At 37.6% G+C, this 23,990-nt stretch overlaps 1 protein-coding gene across 1 annotated transcript; it reads left to right on the top strand.

The window, feature by feature from the left end:
- Window positions 1-6,732: 6,732 nt before the first annotated feature.
- On the top strand, window positions 6,733-23,767 carry LOC124246594 (nephrocan-like). Its single transcript, XM_046674908.1, has 3 exons — window positions 6,733-6,921; window positions 14,730-15,631; window positions 23,320-23,767. The coding sequence occupies exons 1-3, from the start codon at window positions 6,733-6,735 to the stop codon at window positions 23,765-23,767; spliced, it is 1,539 nt and encodes a 512-aa protein (XP_046530864.1).
- The last annotated feature ends 223 nt before the right edge of the window (window positions 23,768-23,990 follow it).

Raw genomic sequence — 23,990 nt, 5'->3', positions numbered from 1 at the left:
TCCCTCACAAAATCCTGTGAGGATGCTATTATCACTTTTTTATGAGTCACAGAGAGCTTAAGTATCTTAGTAAGGTCATAAAGCTAAAAATTGACTAAGGTGAGATTTCAATCTAGATGTCTTTTTCTCCAAAGTCTTAGCTGTTAACCATGGGGTATATAAGGAGGAGGGAATTCATTTCTTCTTGTATAAGTTGTCAGTACAATAAATTGGCAAATCAGGGCAAAAGTTTTTTCAAAAACAGAATTTATCCCTAGTTATAAGCCATATACAAATCTCTTAATATATAAGAAATATTACTTAAAAAAATTGTAATATTCATTTACTGTTAGTTACCACTCTTGTTAGTTTATGTGGACTACACTTGAAAATAAATTTCATTTCTTTAAGAAAAAAGTACCATTTAACTTCCTGCTGAATTGTGTGTATACAACTGAAATGGATTTTAAGTGCTTATATGTTTTCTGTGCTCTGATCCTTGATGAATACCCCCATTTTCAGAATTGTAGAACTCAGCTCCTTTTCTGTTTGCAGTCTTTACAACTCCAACAAATCACGCCCTCTGTGTCTCCAAATACTTTCATCTCATATTGTCCCTTCTCGTTGCCACACTGTGTACCAGCTGCCACATCCCTCTGTGCTTGCTATCTTGGTACTAAGTGACTATTTCAAATGCTCATGAAGTGCCCTGTGTGTGGACATAATCCTTTGCCAACCTTGATTGGGGGTTTGCATTTCTGCAAGTCACAGACTAACAGGGACAAGAAAGGCAGAGTTTGACGTTCAAGTGCTGCCCTCTGCTGGCAGTGTGCTCTCTTACATTTACTGCCTTATCTTGACCTACTCTGGAATTTGGAATTGTATGTAATCTCAATACTTGTGGGATTTATTTTCCTAGACATAATGAAATCTTGATACTTCTGTTTGTTACTGCATTGGCAGAAACTTCCAATAACTGTTTCATGAATCATGCTTACATGATTAAACATTTCTAGTATAACTTAAATGCCACAGTCTTGTTTTAGGAACTTATCCCGAGAGTTTTACTGCAAGGTATTACTAAGAATAAATAGGGAGGAGACTGAGGAACCTGGGGGAAAAGGGAAGACGCTAAACATCTCTCTGGTAGGTACTGGCAATTAGCTGTAAGGTTAGAGTTCAAACATTAATTGCAAAGACCCTGAGGTGAATGGCCATAGAAGATGTGCCTTGTACTGGAGAGGGAGACTGCCATTTATTGGACTCTGTTTTGTACCAGGCCCTGCACTAGGCTTCACACATTTCATTTACTCTCCAACAATCCTACCAGGAAAAGGAAAAGGTAGTCAGTGCTGTTGGTTGCCACAAACAGTTCTATGATGAATAAAGAAAGCCAAGGAAAACCCATTACTGTTTTACTGGAGCAATGTGGGGAAAGTCTGGGGATATCATATATATGCATATTATTTATATTTATTCATATTTCCTAACAATTTGAAATTTTGTGATAAACATGCTAAAGAAGTAAGTTTGGACATTCCAAGGTGCTTTATTAGCCTCATTCTCCTGATCATTTCTTTTATATACACTTACAGAACAACTGTTTGCTCTCGTTCTTAAAACTTGAGAATTTTGTTGCAGTGATTTAGGATTAGCTCAGACACCTCTTCCTGGAAGCCTTCCTTTTTCTCCTCATTTGGAGCTATGGATTCCATCCCCGTTTAGTTTCCTGCAAATACCTGGTATAGCATTTATCATATATGTTTTGGAGCCCCTTAAACTGTGAGCTCCTTGGCAGCAATAACTGTGTCTTGCTATCTTTGAATCCCAGGTCCTAAAACAGAGTCTGGATGATAGTAGGAATGCTGAAAATATTTGTGTGGTCAGTTCAATAAAGATAGTACAACAGTGTTATCTAAGAAATTCTAAAAACAGTCACTTTTCAAGACATACCTTTGATACTTGCTAGAGAGCATAGCTGAACATATTTTTATATGGGCTCAGGGGTTAGAAATGTCTGTAAGATATATATTCCTTTAAATTCCAAGGAATACTTCTCCCAACCTAAAAAAAAAGTTTATTTAACAGTGATCTGGTCGATTTGACTCATAAATCCAGTCTAATTTAGGCTTCAAGAATTATTTTACCTAGTCCATAGTTAAAATTTATGAGATACTATGTTTTGTATGGTGTACCCAAACCTAAAAACAAAACGTAACAAAAAACAGTTTTAGAAATCCCTATTACTCTATTTTTATTCCCTCTCACTCTCAAAGACGACTATGACTGCTTTCCCACTGTCACTGGATCTGCATTCTTCATTTACTCTTTCCCACAGCTCCAGGTTTAGTTCAGCATTATCTAAAACCACCATTTATCAACAATGGTATCAGAGTTTACTCATCATCAATTCTTCCTCTTTCATCCACTGTCAAGTCACTGTTTATTTCTCAGATTGTCAGACTTTACAGATCAAACATAGACTCCCCCACGTCGGCCTCTGTCATTTATATTTCCTATAGATTAGTTTTATAAGGGGCCCAAAACAATTGCATTCCAAACACCCTTTAACATTAATTATCTTTTCTTTGCACTTATATTAAAAAGTATAGGAATACTTTAAATGATCTCTTTAGAATCTTTATAGGCTTCTAAATGAACAAATCAGAAAAGTAGAGTGAAGCAAACACAAGCCATGTCACAATAGTTGTTGGAAATGAAGTTGTTTGGTCCCCAGTGAATTGTAACTTACTCAGAACTCACTTGGCTTTTGTGGTCATGGTGAGCAAAAGGAGTGAGGGTAAAAAGATTTCTATAGTGGGCATTTGTCACTGCAAATGAGAGACTGTCTGTATTTGAACCCCCTTCCTCTGCTTAAGGAATTCCTTACCGTATGTGACTTGAATATTGGAAATAGAGTCCTCCTCCCATAATGAGCCAAAAAGGTCAGATAATCACTTTCCCAGCTGTGCACAGGCATATGACCTAGGCTCACCTAACCAAAATCGTCCACCTGAAATTTTTAATGTGGAGATAGTGAGGCAGAGATTGGCAGAATTCTTCTTGGCAGGGAGTAGAGATGGGAGTGGGGGTAGCAGCATCCTTTTTCAGTAGCAGCAGTGCCAGCAATGGTATCCAATTTCTGGTTCAGTGGCGGAGGCCAGGGCATCTGTATTCTGTGGTGACACTAGACTGATATGTGATTTGTCTGTGATTCTGGCTATATAGCCTTCCTTTATTCTTGTCTATTTCCAAATCTGGTTCTCCAGGCATTCCTACAATTCTGTGTGTTACCCAACTGTCTTTCAGTAATTCCTTTTCTGCTTAAATCAGCCAGATTTGTTTCCACTGCTTGCAACTAAGAACCTAAACTGATACAACTATTATTTATTGAAATCCTCTTTTTGCCCATGGACTTGACATGCCTTAGTTTATTTCATCTGTTTCTTTCTGTAAAATGGAAATTATTTCCCCCATTTTTATCTTCATTCTATAGAAGAAAAAATTGAGATTAGGAGAGATGAAGGAATAGAAAAATTTATTTTTTTGTTTTACTTTAAACTTATGCTCTTTTTGCAACATTCTACAGAAGAAGCAAACAAATTAAAAAAGAGTTATATTCACAATTTTTTATTCTTTAAATTTCTTTTCTTTAAACTCAGAAAGATATTTTCATAAATTAAAGTCTTCTGTTTAGCTCTTGGTTGATCAGTTTTATAATAGGAATCACAAGCCAATGCTTCTGCACTCAAGTCAGGGAGAGTTTGGGTTAGTCAGTTGCTTTTCTGGAATTCTGGTTTCTTGTCTGTAATGGGAACTTGCCCTTTGCTTTTAATAAACCAAAGAAGGCCAATATCCGTTGCACAGAGGCACACATTGGTGTTTATTGCAGATTTTCTTACCAATGGCATTATTGACATTTTGGACTGCATAATTCTTTGCTGTGGGGGCTGTCCTGTGCATTGTAGGGTATTTAACAGCATCCCTGGCCATTGCCCTCTAGATGCCAGTAGCACTGCCTACCCGCCCCACCCCACCCCCAACCTTTTATTGTCATCAAAAATGTCTCCAGACATTGCCAAATTGCCCCCGCTTAAGAACCACTGGGTTATAGGAAGGAAGAAAGGAAGAGAGGGAGAGAAGGAGGAAGGAAGGGAGGCAGAGAAGGGGGGTAAAGATATAGAAGATAAGAAAGCAAGTCAGGGAGGATCCTGGCTTGAGAATCTGAATGAAGACATAAATCTGATTCAATCCGAATTCAAATGCAAAGCATGTTCCTAGAGCTTGCAATCTTTCCTGTGCTGAAAGCCTAAAGCTAGACTCTGGGCTGTTTTGAACAGAGTTGCTGGGTGAGTTGTCGAGTTCCCTTGCTGGAGAAAATCACTCATTTTCCTTTACTCTTTTTCTTACCTAAAGAAGCCAAGTAATAATGATCGGATAAGGTGTTGTTAAGTCCTTTTTAGAGAAAAGAGAAGTGTGCCTCACACTTAGCCTTAGGGACCCATAAGCTCAAGAGCTAAAAACACAAGCTAAATGTAGGGAACTTTATACCCATGGCCCTTAGTCAACATTTGAAAACTCCAAAAGTCAACAGAAAGTAAGCTAGAAGCTGAGGAATGGTGGCAGCTTTTGTGGCTGCTTCATAGCATAACATAACTGCAAAGGGGCCTGTCACCTCCAGAGCAGATGCAACAAAACGTGCACGTTGTTCGAGCACTCCGGCTACACCTTTCTATTACACTTTCTCTGAAGTTTATAGTCTCAACAAGATTTCGCCTTCTACCTGAGAAAAAATTGACTTCTCAGATTAACCCTAAATAAATAGATGTGGTCCGGGGAACAGATGAATCTTTTATTCTTCAAAACATTCTCAAACTTTTTATGATCAAAGTTATTTATATTTATAACGGTAAAGTCAGGAAACAATCTAAAAATCCAACACTTAGAAAGTAGTTAATCAAATTTAGACAATACTCTTGATGGACTATTAAATGTTTAAAGTTATATTTATGAAGACTATGAAATAATATGGAAAAATATTATAATAGTGAAAAGTGCAGAATATAAAGTTGCATGAGTATGTTTGCAACCTGGTCAAACAGAGTTATTCATAGTGTAAAATAGTGATATATTAGAGATAATACCAAAATTGCAGGAAAGTTATAGAAATACTATGGAAAAGAAGAAAAAATATTAGTGTAATTGCAAGGCTTAGTCAAAGAAAAGGGAATCCTGTGGCCACCAACAGAGGATAGAAAATGGAACTCATCACTGTGCTGAATAACAGAGAAAAATCAGCTTTCATTGATGGCAGATGAGAGGATAGAATTTTGCCAGCAATTCATTCTGAGTAACTAAATATGAATTTACGTTTTTAGCAACACAGGAAAAAAACTAGTGATCAATGAGTATTTCTCTTCGTTGTTTCAAAGCCTAGGCAGAGAAAACAAAAAATATTTGATCTGGAGACAGGATTAAAATTGATTCTTTTCCCTCCTTGCTCTTTTTTTTCCAAATTTTCATTTATTGGAATTACTTTGCTATTTGAAAATCCTAAAAATTAAAAAATAATTATCTTATTAGACAAGAGAAATAAATAAAGTTTGTTGAAAATCAGAATATTGACAGAACACAAATCTCTTATCACTTCTTGTCTCTGATAGTAGAAGAAAAGAAAACAGAGGGAAAACAATCAGAAAAGAGGAGTGGAAAAGTCTTTTGGGAAATGCACACAGAAATCCTTACTCTGGAAATAAAACGAATTGATTATCAGATGAAAGAAAATTTTGGCTTCAAAATGAAAATTGTAGCAAAGAGAGGTAAGGTCGAAGAGGAGATAAGAGAAGCTTTTGAATATTAGAAAGGGTTTCTTTAGAGCAATCGGCTGAGGCCGACCAGCCTGGGGAAATTCAGGTCTTCCATTTGGGAGGAGAGAGCTTCTGTATACAATCTTTTGCTTAAAATGCTTTCAAATTCCTCACCAGGGGAGACCACAGCAAGACAAAAAGCCACAACAAAAGAGCACCCAGGACAAATGAAACTTTCCCTCTTCAGTCCGTTTTCACAACCAACAAGTTCCTCTGAAGAAACTAGAGGCCTTTTCTCCCATTATTACAAATAGATGTCTGATTCTCATTTGAGTCAACAGATTGTTGAATGACAAAAATGTTTTCCAAATATGATATTTGGGTAGGTCAAGTGATAGATGAATTGAGCATGTTATCTGTGGCTCTCTCTCTCCATTGTTTCACCCAGCAATAAAATGTTACTGAAACAACAATAATAAATGGAAAACCTGCCCATTTTCCCTTACTAGTTAACGTGAGAAGAAAACACCTGCCTGTTGCAGTCCTGCAAAAATGGTTTTAATATAGGGTCACAGAAAATTCAAAGGTTTTATAGCCCGCTGTAAAACGGCTCTTTGTCTTTTCCCACTAATTCCCTAGTGTCACATTTAACAAAACAAGGAAACTACAGATAATAGAGGTGTTTGCAGATTAGGCTTCCAAGCCATAAATAACATAGGGTTTTGCTCACCTACAAATATTAAGGCAGCTTATCAATGTTTAAGCTCCTTCTTCTTTGTCATGGTTGCTAACATTTTAACCCGGGCAAATTGAGAATTTTTTCTTACCTGTCTTCTTACATTGACAGAGTACACATTCATAAGATTCTATTATCAGATTTCATGGTATAAAGAGTGAGACATCACCTACACCCTGGCCTGCTACTTGAGAGGCCCTGTTTGGGAAAATGCATCTGCTGTATGCTGTCCTTGTTTTGCTCTCTCTTAGCCATGGTTTCGACCCTAACTGCCCTGGAAGATGTAGCTGTGATGCAGTGCAGTCTGTGCAATGCTACAGGCTAACAGAGGTACCACCAGGTCTTCCTTCCACCACCAAGAGCCTCTACATCAGCCACAGCAAAATTCAACACCTCCAGGTAACTACTCATTCTACACTCAGGTTGCTGCCATTTTATTTTGTGACAGGGCGAGTGTGGGGTTATTAAACTCGATTTAAATAATCAAAACTTAAAAGTGATGGTTATCAAGTTAGGGTAGTTTACAATAGCCACCTGCAAGATGGGTATATGCCTCTGGATATTTCCTTTTAGGGAAGCAGTCAAAAAAATCAGAATCTGTAATTAATGATATTTTATTTCAGTTTTTATTTAGAATTTTTTTTAAATTATGTTGTTGCGAAGCAAAAGTAAAGAAATGGCTCTTTCCTAACAAAAAGAGTTTGAGAGCATATAGCCACTTTATGTCCCCAGGATTAAGAATAAGTCCTTTCAGGGGAAAAACAGAGTTTTATTTATGCCATAGAAGGCACAAGATACTTACAGCGTTATAAGACTATCAAGATGAACCCAGCATATGAGAATTATTCATAAAACTCTACATACCAGGCATCGGTGTCTTTGTGGAAACGTACACAGAAGAAATATAAATTTTGGTTTTGCCACATTCTGCAGTTCTCATTCTTTGTATTTTTAATTACGGCTTTTATTTTCGTGCTTACCTATTCAGAGGGCACAGAAAAGACTGCTGTAGGTTTGTCTGACTTTCATAACATGAAGGAACTTTTGTTTTTGGCCTTTGGTATTTTGAAAGGTTTCGAGAGACCAGGATTGGCATCCTAGTTTTCTCACTAACTAGAGATGTGACCATCTTAGGCAAGCAGTTAAAGGACATCTGCGCCTCACTTTTTACCTGTATGAGATGGCTGGATTAGATTGGTGATCCCAGGCTCCTCCTTCTAGATGGAAAATTCTGTAGTTCTCTGATTTTCTCTTTACTGGTCACTGCTTCTCCCTCATGGATACAGATCCTAAGATAAGAAAATACCTCTCTGTGCTCTAGGTGCAAAAAGGCAGCAGGTGAACGTGCTTTCCTTTCAAATAAAGACACCCCCCCCACCACCACACACACACACCCCTCTTCCATTTGGTTAAGAAATTTTAATACAGGTGCAGAAACACAGAGAGTTTAAGATACGTGGCATGGTATTTATTTGGAGGCTCAATAAGCACAATAGCCTAGTCGTCATTTGTTTACTTTCCTCTTCTAAGCCAGTCGTGCCTAATGCCAGAGAGCAAGTGTGACCCTGTCAGTCTCAGCAATCAAGCAAGACACCTGGTTAAAGGGCAAAATGCTTAAATATTTGTTCTGAGGACTTGAGATGCCGAGCGCTGGAGTATCAACTAAGCCTGATGATGACCCTGCGCTGCTGCTTTGCAGACAATAAGATGAAATGCTACCTCGATATGTGTAAATATAGATATATGTATATCACAATTAAAAATGTTTCTATTACACGTTCATATAATTCAACTGTGTTTGGGACTGTGAATGCTGTGATGCTGTGTTTGAGGCTGTGGATAAAAGGTGAAAAATTCACAGTTCCTGCCCTTAAGAAAAGAGGGACTTTATCCATTTACCTATAAAAATTCCTGCTTCTTTGAGGTTGATGCCATTGGACTGTAACACTTGCTGTTTGCTCTGTCTGTCTCATACTGGGCCCCTGGGCCCTTCCCTCCTAGCTCCTAGTACTCCTCTTTATCCTAAGTCCTGCATTTTCTTGGGTGCCTGCAGTGTCCAATATCCTAGTCTCACACTCCCTTGAACTCATAAAAAAGGTATCTATTTACATTTCCACTTCAACACAGCCATCTACTCTCTTGGTTATATCATAATCCTCATTATACCTGAAACTTCTCCATTCAAAAATCTTGAATTCCTACATCTACTCTCTGGTCATCATATCCTTTCCTTTTAGCTGCTATACTCTGAACTTATCTCTCCACTTCAAAGAGGCTTGTAACCCTAGATCTATTCATGTCCTCCCAGAAAATCAGTTTGTCTCCTATCTATCTCCTTTCCTACCTCTTCCCTTTTTTGCATCCCACAATTAATTATCTCAACACCTATTCAGCAAAGCCTCACTCTTAAATTAGGGTGATAATTTCCCTTTGTTTCTCCTATACCTAGACAGCTAGGTCCTGCTGGAGAAGATCACACAACCTATCCACATATGTGTGTGTATACGTGTGGTTTGGAACCATTACAAATTTATAGAACCAGCACAAATTCAAGGTCTTCGACCTCATCTGGGTCTTCAGTATCACCCATCTATCCTTTCAGTTCTTCGTCAGATGCCTCCCACATTCCCTCTGCATCTGCCAAAACTTCAGTACGGTTTTGGATTACCTTCTCTTACCTGCCCTCCTTATTCTCACCAAGTGGCTGGGCTCGCATTTTATTGACAAATCTTGAGAAAACTGAGGCCATTAGTTCTTGATCTCCCTCAATTCCTGTTCACTGTGTCCTAACTTGTCTCCATTTAATTGTGCAAACTCTTTCCTCTAGACAGAGAAGATGGGATGTCCCTCCTTTCAAGGCAACTTCCCTCCCATGCTCTTGCTTCCCTCTTTCTTTACCTCCCGAGAGCTTGCTCCATCACTCTCCCCACTCTCATATCTTCAGCTGCTCTTTCTTTACTAGTGCCCTGTTCTAGCCTATAAACATGTTCCTTTCATTACACTAAAATAAAATTCTTTTAATTCTGTGTCTCCTCTTGCTACTATCTCCTTTTATTTGCAAATCTCTGTGAAAGAGTAGTCTGCACTTACTGTCTCCACTTCTTCACCTCCTCATGGTATATTCTTTACTTGAGTGCTGTCTGGTTTCTACTTACTCTACACAATTAAAACTGTTCTCTCTCAGACATTGGCTCACTCCTATTTTCTTGAAATTCTCACTCTCTTGCCTTCCATGACACCACACTTTTATGTGCTCATTAATCCTCTGTGATATTTCTTTTCTGCCATTTTTGTAGGTTTCTTTTTGTGCACTGCCCCTTATTTTTTGGCTTCTCCAGGAAGTCTCAATCCTCAGCCATTCCTTTTCATACTATACACACTCTCCTTAGGTGACTTCACTTTATCTAAGCCCTGATGGCTCCCATAACTGAGTTTCTAATTCATACCTTTCCCGCATGTATCTGACTAATCCAGCTGCCCACTGGACCTCTTCACCTGTATATATAAAAAGGATCTCCAAATAACATGCCCCAAATGGAATTCAATCTTTCTCCCTAAACCTGTGGTTTTTGTGACTGGTTTATTTCACTTAAAATAATCTCCTCAAAGTTCATCTGTATTGTAGCATGGTCAAAAATTCCTTCCTTTTAAAGGCTAAATAATATTCCATTGTATGTATATACATTTTGTTTATCCTTTCATCAGCTGATGGACATTTGGGTTGTTTCTTCTTTTTGGCTATATGAACAATGCTGTTAAGAACATTCATGTACAAGTTTTTGTATGGCCATACATTTTCATTTCTCTAGAAGTAGAATTTCTGGGCCATATGGGAACTCTATGTTTAACATTTTGAGGAACTGCCAGATTGTTTTCCAAAGTGGCTACATCATTTTGCATTCCCACAGCAATGTATGACAGTTCCAATTTCTCCATATCCTTGCTAACATTTCCTCTTTTTTTATTTTTGAGGAAGATTAGCCCTGAGCTAACTACTGCCAATCCTCCTCTTTTTGCTGAGGAAGCCTGGCCCTGAGCTAACATCTGTGCCCATCTTCCCCTACTTTATATGTGGGACGCCTACCACAGCATGGCTTTTGCCAAGTGGTGCCATGTCCGCACCCGGGATCCGAACTGGCGAACCCTGGGCCTCCAAGAAGTGGAACGTGTGAATTTAACTGCTGCGCCACTGGGCCGGCCCCTAATATTTCTTATTTATTTATTTATTTTTGGATCACAGCCATCCTAGTGAGTGTTATGTGGTATCTTATTATGGTTTGATTCGCATATCACTGATGGCTGATGACGTTGAGCAACTTTTCATATGCTTATTGGCCATTTGGTTATCATCGTTGGAGAAATGTCTATGCAAATCCTTTGCCCATTTTTTAATTGAGTTATTTGGTTTTTTATTAATGAGTTGTAAGAGTTCTTTATATATTCTAAATACAAGTCTTCTATCAGATATATTATTTGAAAAATTTTCTGCCATTCTGTGGGTTGTCTTTTCATTTTATTGATGATGTCCTTTGAAGCACAAAAAATGTTAATTTTCATTAAGTCCATTTTATCTATTTTTTCTTCTTTACCAAATCTAAGGTCAGAACAATTTATGCCAATATTTTCTATTTTCTTCTAAGAGCTTTATAGTTTCAGCTCTTACATTTAGAGGGCAAATAGGAATGTCACTATGGGGGCTGGCCCAGTGGCGCAGTGGTTAAGTTCGCACGTTCTGCTTCTCAGCGGCCTGGGGTTCACTGGTTCAGATCCCAGGTGCAGACATGGCACCACTTGGCACACCATGCTGTGGTAGGCATCTCATGTATAAAGTAGAGGAAGATGGGCATGGATATTAGCTCAGGGCCAGTCTTCCTCAGCAAAAAAAAGGAGGACTGACAGCAGTTAGCTCAGGGCTAATCTTCCTCAAAAAAAAAAAAGGAGTGTCATTATGGTGGCAGGCAATTAAAATGACTGTACTTTACCTCTTTTGTGGAAGAGAAGAAGCTATCTCAAACTCCTCCTGGGTAAGAAAAATTACAAGCACCAAGTTTATCATTGAGTGGGGGGGGTTTGGGGTTATTTTTATACTCTCTCCCTACTTTCTAGAATTTTAGAACTGTTTTCAGAGAACACGTGTTACTTTGACGATCAGAAAAAAATTCCCACATTGTTTTATAAACTCCTTGCTAGCTTAGTTCACACAAGTCTGAGACAGTCAAGTGAGGGTGTGTCAGTTTTGTGTGTACATTGCACCTATAAGGAGCCCAAGAAAGGTGTGAGGCCCTCTCATGCTTGGAGTGGGGCCTGCTTGGAAGTGAAACCAGAAACAAAGCATTTCATGGGGAAGCCGGCAGGAGTTGCCCCTGTGTTCTCCTTCACTTTACTTGCTTATTTTTTTTAAAGTTTTCATATTTTATTACAACTGTTATCTACACGTTTATTAGGCTCACTAAACTGTAAAACTGTGGTGGCAGGGATTATACTAGCCAAGCTTCCTGTGCCTGATTGTTAATACTGTGTCATACTTGTCTTGCTTAAGCAACGTTGAAAACACTGCCAGCCCCAAGGTCAGCTCTCGGGCAAAAGCATCTCTTTCCACATCTCTCGAGCACAGCCCTGCTTAGGCCCTGGACATGGAAAAACAGGTCTGGCAAAATTTTTTTCCTGTTGCCAGCTCTGCAAATTCAACTGAAAAGTTGAAAAATCAGCGAGTGTCTTCCTCACTGCTTGTGGCAGCAGAATTCTATATTCCTTAGCTAGATGCATGCTATAGCAGTTAAGGTTAAAAATATACTTGTTGGGGTGATAAACCTGGGGTGGAAGCTTACCTTTTCCACTTGTTAGCAAGATATCCTTGGACAGATTATTTCACCTTCTTGAGGCTCAGTTTCCCTCTCAGAAAAGCGAATAATCATGCTCACACACAGGGCTTTGTAAAGATTAAACATAGTAAATACTTAGACAATAGTAGCCATTTTAATTAATAATAATCCAAGGTAATCAGCAATGACTCTGACAAAAAGAAAAGGAAAACGTTCTCTATTCTTCATAAAACAACTATCCACTGGGTTCAGTTAAGAATATGAACTATATTTACTATTCAGACCAGTCCGTGTACCTTACAAATAGAAATGAAGATAAATGGAAACTCCGATACCACACTTTCTTTGTCCCATCCTCAAATAAATTGCCCATTGAGATCCACGTCATCTCTGAGACTTGCTGCATAGCTAGCAATCTTTTAGGGCGTGTGGTCACTCAGGTAGAAGTGGCAGTACAAGTAACACCTAATTCTTCTCTGGAGAGATCAACAGTCCAAGAGGTAAAGATTTACATCTAGAGTCATTTTTGACTTTCTGTGAAAGAAAAGCATAGAAAAGGTCACTTCAGAATGGAGAGTAGATTAAAGAACACTGAGTCTTGGGCAGGTCATTTAATTTTTCTGGCCTAAAATTCTTCATCCCTTAAATGAGGGGATTGTACTAGATACTACCTAAAATCTCTGCTTTTCTAAAACTTTATGATTGATGTCCAGATCTTGAGTCTTTTTTGAAATCCATTAATTCTAGACCAAATGTAATAGAAATGCATTAGAGAATGGTGAACAAAGGAAGAAAGGGAGTCCAATAGACCATGCTGAAGTTCTCAGCCCTTTCATTTACTAGCTTCAAGTTTCCTCGTCCATAAGCCAGTGTTGATAATAGCAAAGTTGCAGGGTTATTAGGAGAGTGAATGACAACATATAAAAAAGCACCTGGCACTTGTAGATACACAACAAGTGTAAGAAAAAAAATTGCTATTATTATTGGGATTAGGTCTAATCAATACAACTGATTAATCATTAAGAAAATATCAAATGTTAGCAGCACTATATAACCCAAGGCAACTGCCAAAACTATTATGATTAAAAATATCTGTTTATGGAAATTTTAACATGAGATCCTTCTACTAGAATATCATATTAGAAGATGCTTTAACATGTACTTTACCGTAGTTCCCATCACATGTCCTCTCAGAATATAAGTACCTATAATAAATATGTGATGCCAAATTAACCCACTTTGAAGGTGTCAATCATACATTCATATTATAAAAGGGCTCAATTGCACAATTAAATCAAATATTTAAAAAATGTAGGTAGGAAGACATAAAAAATCGTGCATTGCAAATTCCAGCTTAATTCTAAAGCAGGTTGAAAATTTTATGAAGATTTATCAAGCTGAAGAAAACCTGAAACAATTCCTCCTTCTGTTTAATCATGATCTTACTCCAAGAACCAATACCAAGGATTACATTATCCTGGAGAAGAGGTGGATGTCAAGCCAGAAGGTTGGGGAACATGTGGAAAGATAAGAGTGCTTGAACTCGCAAACCATGGAGAAAGTAGATCAGATTTGGTAATTCCTAAAATCTAGGAGAGAAGCAGTAGTAGGACTGGGATGTATGTATGAATGACCTTCTTGCTCAACAGAGACAGAGACACATGAATCCTATTTGTGTCTTCACCGATCTTGTTCATCGGTGAAGTGCAAATTGTGGGGTAGGGAGCAGAGAGGTTGGTTTTCCAAAAGATAATATAGTTGAAAACATTTATAGTTGATGAGACATTTATAGTTGATAATATAGTTGAAAACCTAGGCCCATCCTAGTGACAGCAGTATCTAGGACATTTAAAATTTTTGCTTTTAATACTTTAAAAACATTTTTTAAATGTAACTTATAATTTTAAAAAGTCTAAACGATGCAAAATGTATATAGATAGTGAGAATCCCTTGTAATCTTAACAGTTAGCAGCTGTTAATAGCTCGGTAAAAGATTTTCAGTTGTTTCAACTTTTGGCTATTATAAGATGAGGCAACAAAGAACATCTTATTGCATAAATCATTATGCAACTTGTAAGTATTTCTGGCTAGAAGTAAACTTGCTGGGTCAGAGAATATGCAGCAAAAGTTGACCAATATTATATATCTACCGATAGTGTGTGAAAGTGCTTAAAATGCTTTTGATGTCTTACACTGTTAGCAATCATAAGTAAAATGAGTCAGGACCTGAGTTTCCACCCGTTTCCAAGAGATAATTTTAAATAGATCCTGAAGGGAGATCTGAAGTATCATTAATATTGAATGATAATGCATACGGTATTTTTTTCACAACAATCTTAATTTACTGCTTTTCTGCCCCCTCCCCGCCCCTGCTTTCCTTTTTAGCTCTCTGACTTCACTGGAATGTTGGCTCTGGAAGATTTTATTCTGCTGGCCAGTGGAACAGAGTCAGTAGAAAATGACACTTTCAAAACTCTGAGTAACTTGAAGACCTTAGAACTCTGGAAAAATAAGTTAAGACTAGTCCCCACTGCTCTCCCAGCCAGTCTTGAAGTGCTAAAACTAAGTGATAATTCAATATCTGTCCTTCATGGATCTGATTTTGAAGGACTGGAGAAATTAAAAATCCTTGAACTTAAAAACAACCTGATTTCCTCCCTCTCTCCCAGCATGCTCTCCTCCCTTGTCAGTTTGCAAAGTTTGATGTTGGATGGCAACAATATCGAGTCTGTAGCTGGACCACTGGCACTTCCCCATCTGAAACATATGAGCTTGGAGAATAATAAACTACATCTGATACCAGCTAGCTTCTTCACTTGTCTTCAGTCTTTGCAATTTCTCAGTCTCAGTGGTAACTTTCTGACTAAAATTCCTATGAATCTGCCCAAATCCTTGCTCTCTTTAAAAATGGAGAGAAACCAGCTCAAAGTGGTGAGGTTTCGAGATATGAAACACTTGGAGAATCTTTCCCATCTTTACCTGTCAGAAAATTCACTCTCTTCCATTGATGGGGCACAGCTTCTTGCCAATTTAACGACTCTTGAGTTGTCCCAAAACCGGCTTCAAATTTTGCCCCTCAGACTACCAGCAAGGCTTCAAAAACTTGATATTAGCAATAATCTGATTCAGAGAGTTACAGCGCAAGATTTCCAGGACCTTCGAGAGTTGAAACACTTGTTTCTGGACAACAACATCGTCAGCTTGTTCGAAGCTGGAGCCCTGCAGAGGTGTTCTCAGCTCTCCAACCTGGCCCTGGAGCAGAACCTGCTGCTGTCTATCCCTCTAAAGTAAGTGAGCGCTATCATTTATGGTAACTACTATGAAAGTTGTCTGAAGATTGGGGCAATTAGCACATTATACAGGCAAGGAAAGTAGTCAGAGCAAACACAAATGTTCTGATCAAGGTTACCCAAGGGTTCAGGGGTAGAAGTTTTAAAGGGGCATTTGGAATCTCCTGCCCTCAAACTGAATCCTGCACTAACTTAATTTATCTTGTCTGTGGGACAAGACACCAACAGGTGAGATCTGTATCTGATAATATGCAATGCAGCTTTGGGGAAGTATGCTAACAAACATCATATGGGGATATTACTTGTAAAAGTGTGTTTCAGTTTCTAGGTGTACAGCCTGGATTCAGCAAAAGGCAGACTACAGGAGCTTAGCTACCAGCAAAGCAAGGACATGAGGGAAAAATGAGGGGGCAAATGCAGTAAGATATTTATATTTTAAAAAGCATTGAAATAGTAGTCATAAAAAATTCAAAACTTTATAATTTGTCGTACTTATTTTGAATTACATATTTGAGAACCTCATAGTCTTCTCAGTGCTGTGATCTTTAAAGGACTTAGCCTGACTCTGCTTGTTTCTCTGTGTGTCTATCTGTGAATGTGTGAGTCCATTTGTGTCAGTCTTCCCTTCTATTTTTGGTTGTCTCTTCAGCTTATCTCTCTCTCTCTCTCTCTCTCTCTCTCTCTCTCTCTCTCTCTCTCTCTCACACACACACACACACACCCCTTCATACTCTGACACTTAATTTCTCTTTCCAGAGGAGGGAGGAGGGCAAAAGGGGGTGATTACGCACATGGGTGTGGAGATGGATGACAATTAGTCTTTGGGTGGTGAACATGATGTAATCTACACAGAAATCAAAAGATAATGATACACCTGAAATCAATACACCTAAAATTTATATAAGGTTATAAACCAACATTACTGCAATAAAAAATAAACTAAAAAAATAATTTCTCTTCCCATTATCCCTCCGTCTATACCCAACCTACTGTACCTCTTCTCCCTAACTAGTCATAATCTGTAACTAATATACATATTTACATTAATTGTTGCATTTATTTAAACTTTATTTCATGTTCTACATTTTAAAGTAGATTAAAAAAACACTAGAATAAAGCACTACTATTCTCTTTAAACTGTTTATTATATGTGCCTACCAGTGAATTCTTTTTCCCTTAAGAACTTTATAGAAAAAGAAAAAAGCCTTCTTGCCCTATGTATTATCATTATCAAATTTCCAATAATTAATATACTAACTTTGGCCTCTGTAGAATCGTATGGCACTCTATTTACTTATTTTCATTGTTAGTTACAACAATTTTTTTTGCCATTGAGAAAGGGAAAAATTATCTTTGATATATACAGATGTTCACTTTTTTTCTAGTTGGAAAAGGATTTTTTTACTTCACCGCTGTACCCGATGCAAAATATCAAAAAGTGATTTTTTCAACTGAAATCAGTATTTTAAAATATATATTGAGGGTGATTTGAAAGTAATTTCTTTTAATGCAGAAAAATGTACATACAATTAATTTAATTCAACAAATATGTTTGAGCATTTACCATATGCCAGATACTTTAACAGTCTATATATCAGTGTAATAAGAGATAAAACTTCCTGTTCTGAACAGCTTAGATTCTAGCAGGAAAGAGTGACAATAAACAATGAATAAGTCCATAATATTTAGATAGTGTTAGGTGTTAACAACAACAAAAAAGGGCAGGATTAACTGGTTCAGGACCATGGCGGGAGGAGCTGGTTGCAATTTTAAATAGGGTAAGCATGGTAACCGTCCTGAAAATGTAAGCTTTGAGCAAAAACTGGAAGGAGGCGAGGATTTTGCCGTGAAGCTATCTGGGGCTCAAAGTGGTCAAGACAGAACAGCCAGTACAAAGGCCCTAAGGCAAGAACAGGCCTGAGGTGTTTCAAGGCTCAACGACTGGTTGTTACTTAAATAACTTCTCTACTCTGTTGCAAGCCTTATTTTCTGTTACTGCATGCACCTACTGCAAGAAAAAGAAAGCCATGTATAAAATAAAAACTCATAAAACAGGTTTGGGAGTGCCTATATCACGTAAGTATTCTCAGTAGGGTAGGACGGCCATGGGCAGAATTGTGAACTAAGGGGCCTTTTCTCTTCAGGTGACTTTTAGAAAGGATTTGGTTAAGTAATCGCGTTCAGTTTAATGAGTGAAAAATAGCTTAATTATTTACTCCTGCCAGGGTATCTGTGTTTTTAATAAGTGACTACAGAAAGCACAATGCTTTTACCCAATTGAATGTATAAAGGAATTGTAAGCCTGAGCTAGCTGACTTGACAATGGAATTATCTGGAGAACTCTAAAAAAGCATACTCATACCCAGACCTCACTTCAAACCGATTAAATCAGACACCCCAGGGTTGGGGACCAGGCCTCGGTATTTTTAAAAAGCTCCGCACATGAATTTAATGCGTAGCCAGGGTTGAGAATTAGTGGGCAAGGACAATGGGGCAAGGAGCATGGACAAGAGTGGGCTTTTTCTATGAGGCTTAAATTAAGCAACACAACTGTCTGCTCTGTCAAGAATTTGGCCAGCTATGAGAGAAAGTTCTTGTAGAGAGTGATTTTCAAATTCTCCATCACCCTCTGCCCCCACTCTCTGGCTTTTCTTTGAATTGGAAAGTGGAATGACCCAGAAAAGTCACTCTGTGGTTTTCCTCCCATAAAGAATTAAAACGCAATAATATCTATTTCTTATATTTGAATTTTAAGACTTATTTATGAGCTTTAAACAGTAAACCCTTTCTTTCCTTCGTTTTTATTAACAAGCTTCTTATTCATACATAAAATTATACTTTAATATTCAGTTTTCTATAAATAAACTGTAAACAGAGGCAACCTACTCCTACCACAAACTATTTCCACAAATCCCTTCTTTTGCCCATCATTCTCCATTTGACATTTCATCAAGAAAATAATGGTATATGGTTTTAGGTAATACATATATTCAAATATCTACCATATTTGTCTCAATTTGCTAATTGAGGTAGAAAATAGTACCTAAGGTTTATTAAGTGCTTACTAAGACCAGCAGATGAACTTAGAATCATTTGTTATTTTTTACAACAATCCTGTGAAGGTCGATACGTTGTTTTACCTGTTATTTTACAGATTAGGACATTACTGTTAAGAGGTATCAAGAAACTTGCTCTAAGTCACATCGTCAATAAGTGGTGGAGTGAGGACTGAACACAGTAGTCTAACTCCAGAGCCAGGGAATTTTAGCCACCGCGGGATCCTGCCTCTGAGCTTTACTGTCAACAAGACACTCTATTACTTAGGACTTAGAATGTCCAAGACCTGGGCCTCACGTTTTGCTGCTTCACAGTTCACCAATCTGCAGCTCAGTGAACAAATATGTTACATCTTCTCTTCTTTTCCGCTCCTTGGATAATTCAAATCCAGAATAGCTTTCTACAACCTAACGCGGTCAGTAAACATTTTATCGCACTTATACTCAAGTGCCATCTACTGGCAAAATGGGGTATGCCCGTTTTAGTCTAAAAAGCAACAACCACCCAAAGAATATACAGCATTTCTAGAAACATGTTTGTCTTAAAATCAGGGCTACTTTTTGATGTACAGCAGACTTATAAAGACAAATTATATCAAAGTAATAAATGACTGCCCCAAAGTCACAAAACTAGGATAATAAGTGATTTCTCCTACAACGCCATTTTGGTTATAATGTGCATAGAAACAAGAAAGAAAAAAAAGGTACTCCTAAAAACAGGCACAATTTTTGGCTATACAGCCCAGAACTGAATAATTCAACTAGTTTAAAAGAAAACTTGGCTTGCTCATTTTCATTAGCTAACATTTATTATGTGACTTCTGTGTACTGAGCACTTTTATCTGTAAGGTGGAAAATCAGAAGCTTTAAGAAGCTAAATAACTTACCTAAAACCACAGACTGGTAAGTAACATGGCCAGAGTTAGAACTAAAGTCTTAATAAGTAGGGACTTTTGAGTGCGCAGTTTATCATATCTTTCCCCAGCTGCGCTCCATTGTTCTGTCAGTAGGAACGGAGGCTGGCTTACTGCTCCGTAGTCTATTAATACTCCATCTTTCCTTAGGGGGAAAAAAGGGACTATTTATAAGAGATTTTCTGTGTAACTTTTAGAGATGTACCTTATAGAAGCTGGTGTGTGCACAAAATTACATTGTCTTGGGGATTAACTTCAAATTGAATTTAATTCTCAAACTGTTAAAATGTATGAAGTGATTTTCCCTGATAAATTAATTTACTTTGCTAGGGAAATTTTGTTCCAAGTAAGGAGAAGTCACTTTAAATAAATAAGACTTTAAAATACCCAAAACCACAAATACTTACATATGTATATCTACTGTATAGTTTAGGATATGAATGCAAATATAAAATACATAAACATAAATATATATAAATATCAATATAAAAGAAAAAACCAAGGGCAAAATTTAGGCTAAGTACCAATAACCTAAAAGGTTAACTTTTTGGAATGAAATTCGTATAAGAATAATACTATAAGAAGCGAAAAGTAATATTGCCATAAAATATGGTTAAATTCATTTGCTTTTGTCTCTTCAACATAGCAATCATATGATTGGGACCACCACAATAAATTTCACTCAATACTAAAAGGCGTGAACATACGTCTAATGTGTTCACACTGTATGAAAATAGCATTTGGATGGTAGTTCAAGGGCCTTTTGAAGGGACGGTTTTTCCTATAAAACTTTCCAACTTCTTGTACTTCAAGAAAAGAATAGCACTTAATATAAAGTTGTATAACAGAAAGATTTTCAGGCTCACAATTGTGATTCTTTCTTGTTTTTTATCAATGGGCATTAGCATGATATTTTTCACATTGTATCAACAGTTTTAAGAAAACTTCCCCCCCATCCCCCATTATAAAGCAATATTTGTTCAAGGTTGAAAACTTAGTGTGCTGAAAAGTAAAAAAGTCACCCATAATTGCTCAACCAGAGCCTATGCCTAGATATAATTTGTTTTTACATATTTGGGATCGTTCAATTTTGTATATTATTTTTTCTACTTAACGTTATAGAGTATTTTTTTCTTTCTCTCTGTGTTTTCCAAGTATCGCTCTGGACCCATGGATCTTAATTAATTCAGTGTGTTATGATCATCTACAGTTGCTAGTCTATTTTGATACTCAAATTGTCCCAAATTTTTCTAGTGGGAGCCCTCCAAGCTGGTTCCTATGTTCATGAGACATGAGTCCATTATCTCTCTTTTTTTCAATTGTGGTAAAATACACATAACATAAAATTTTCCATTGTAACCATTTTTAAGTGTACTGTTCAGTAGTAGTAAGTATCTTCACATTGTTTTGCAACTGATCTCTAGAACTTTCTCATCTTGCAAATCTGAAACTCTACACCCATTAAACGACAACTTCCCATTTGCCCCTCCCTCCAGCCCCTGGCAACCACCATTCTACTTTCTGACTTTCTATTTTTATGAATTTGACTACTCAAGATGTGTCATATAAGTGGAATCATACAGGAGTTGTCTTCTTGTGACAGACTTTTTTCACTTAGTGTAATGTCCTCAAGATTTATTCATTTTGTAGCATTTGTCAGAACTTCCTTCCTTTTTAAGACTGAATAATAATATTCCAATGATGTATATATTGCATTTTGCTTATCCATTGATCTGTCAATGGACACTCAGGTTGCTCCCATGTTTTAGCTACTGCGAGTTCAATATGGATGCATAACATGGATGCAAAAATACCTCTTCAAGACCCTGCTTTCAGTTCTTTTGGTACATACCCAGACGTGGAATTGCTGGATTATATGGTAATTCTATCTTTAATATTTTGGAGAACCACCATACTATTTTCCATAGTGACTGCGCTATTTTACATTCTCACCAATAGTACACAAAGGTTCCAGTTTCTCCACATCCTTGCCAATACTTGTTACTTTCTGGTTTTTGATAGTGCCATCCTGATGGGTGTTCTACTCATCTTTGAACATTTTATTGCATTCTGGTTCAGAAGTGCCAGCTCACTGAACCCCAGACATGGAATCAGCCATTTCTCCAAGAAGCCTTTGTTCTTTTAAGTGGAAAATGGAATCCTGAAACTAAGATCTGTGTGCTTGGTGTGCTTATGTTATTGGGGGGTGGGGGGGAATTGCTATTAGGGCGTAATATTGCTTCTAGGTCTTTTCAGCATACAGATCTAGAAAATATATTTTTTTAAATTATGAATTCACACTGACATTTCAAATTCATATTTAACATTAGAGAGAGTTTTTTCTTCTTTTATTTTATATTTGTATCTTTTTCTCTTACAATGAAAATCTTGATTCCTAATAACATTCTCACCTGTTAAGTCAGAAATGACATCTCTGTATGGTTTTATTTTTCATTTCTCTATTCTGAGTATGGTTGTTTATGTGGACTTCAAGTCATGCTTTTTGCCATTTTTCAGTTTTATTTTAAAACCTTTTCTTCTCAACTTTTAAGGGCCCTTTATGTTTAAGGGCCCTTATGTTAGCTCTTTGTCTGGGATGTGAGGTGCAGACGTTTACCCCGGTTTTTGTCATTTGTCTTTTGACTTTGCACATGTCTTTTTCCATACATGACTTTTTAAATTATTTTTAATGTAGTATCTGAACCAGTGAAACCCTGGGCCACCTAAGTGGAGCATGTGAGCTTAACCACTCGGCCATGGGGCCAGCCCTGCTCCTGGATTTTTAAGTCATAATTAGAAAAGCTTTCTCACAGAATTAGTATTTTAAAATTTATTTGAGTGGCTGGCCCTGTGGCCAAGTGGTTAAGTTTGTGCACTCTGCTTTGGTGACCCAGGGTTTTGCCAAGTTCGGATCCTGGGTGTGGACATGGCACCACTCATCAGGCCATGCTGAGGCGGCATCCCACATAGCACAACCAGAGGCACTCACAACTAGAATATACAACTATGTACTGGGGGGGCTTTGGAGAAGAAGAAGAAAAAAAATTATTTGAAAACATGATTTTTATAATCACATAATAGTTTATTACCCCCTAATTTCTGTATTAGTGGACATTAGTCTTTTATCATTTTTTGCCATTATAAATATGATCAAATATGTGACAAACATATTTGTAAATAAATCTCTATTCACTTCTCCTATTATTTCCTAGGTCAAAAGGCATGACATTATTTAAATACAACACATGGTGCCAAATTAAAGTGATACCAACTTACACTCCCACTATCTAGTTTGATACATACAAATATTGTGTCCTTTTTTGTTTGCTTTTTATATTCATGAAGAATAACACTTTCTTCATATTTTTACTTCTATAAATTATTGATTCATAGCCTTTGCCAACTAAAGAATTGGCAACTTAGTGTTTTTCTTATCAATTTGTTTATGTGACCCTGTTTGACAAGAAAAAAAATAGAGTTTTATGACCAGGAACCAGAAAAAATCAAAGGATTAGAAAACTAGACTTATGAGGAAGGGTTAAGACCTATAGGTAAGACTGAGATTTGTGCTTAAAATTACTTTTTAAAAGTAAAGCTACTTTCTAGATTCAGAAGTGACAGAACTATACAGAAAAGGTGGGTGTCGTTCAGTCCATGGCAATTGTGGAATGATGGTCACGACCTCCTCTCCCATCCTGTTTCCGTGCTTTTGCAGGCTCCCAGAGACCTTAGCCAGGCTGGACCTAAAAGGCAATGCCATCCAGGGCATTGCTGAGAGGGAGCTCAAGGATCTAAAGCAGCTTCAGGTTCTAAACCTCAGGAACAACAAGATCTCTGCCTTAGACCTCAAAGCCCTGGAGGGGCTGCCTCGTCTCAGGCACCTGTATCTGGATGGAAATCCATGGAATTGCACGTGCAGCCTCCTAAAAGCGAGGGAGGTTCTGAAGGCCAAGGGCACAGATGTGAGGGGAGGACAATGTGCAGCACCAGCTGAACGACAAGGGGAGAGCTGGATGTCTTCCAAGAAGATCATGCGGCAATGTGAGCATCACTTACATCTGACCGAGAAAAACAAAGAAACCAAGAAGAAATCAAAACCTGAAGAGCACTCCAGTAGCAGAATCAACATGGAGGATGATGATTATGATTACGAAATAGATTAAGTATGAGCTTTGTTTACAGTTTAGAAATAGGTTTTTTTTTTTTTAATAGACTTCATTTTTAGAGCAGTTTTAGGTTCACAGCAAAATTGAGAGGAAGGTACAGGGATTTCCCATGTATCCCCCACCCCTAGTCATGCATAACCTCCGCCATTATCAACCTCCTCCACCAGGGTGGTACATTTGTTACTATCAATGAATCTACATTGACACATCATAATCACCT

This window comes from Equus quagga, chromosome 11 (genome assembly GCF_021613505.1).
Source record: "Equus quagga isolate Etosha38 chromosome 11, UCLA_HA_Equagga_1.0, whole genome shotgun sequence".
In the NCBI taxonomy this organism is placed as follows: Eukaryota; Metazoa; Chordata; class Mammalia; order Perissodactyla; family Equidae; genus Equus; species Equus quagga.
Note: the sequence above shows the minus strand (reverse complement) of the source record. Positions and strands in the feature narration are given on the sequence as shown.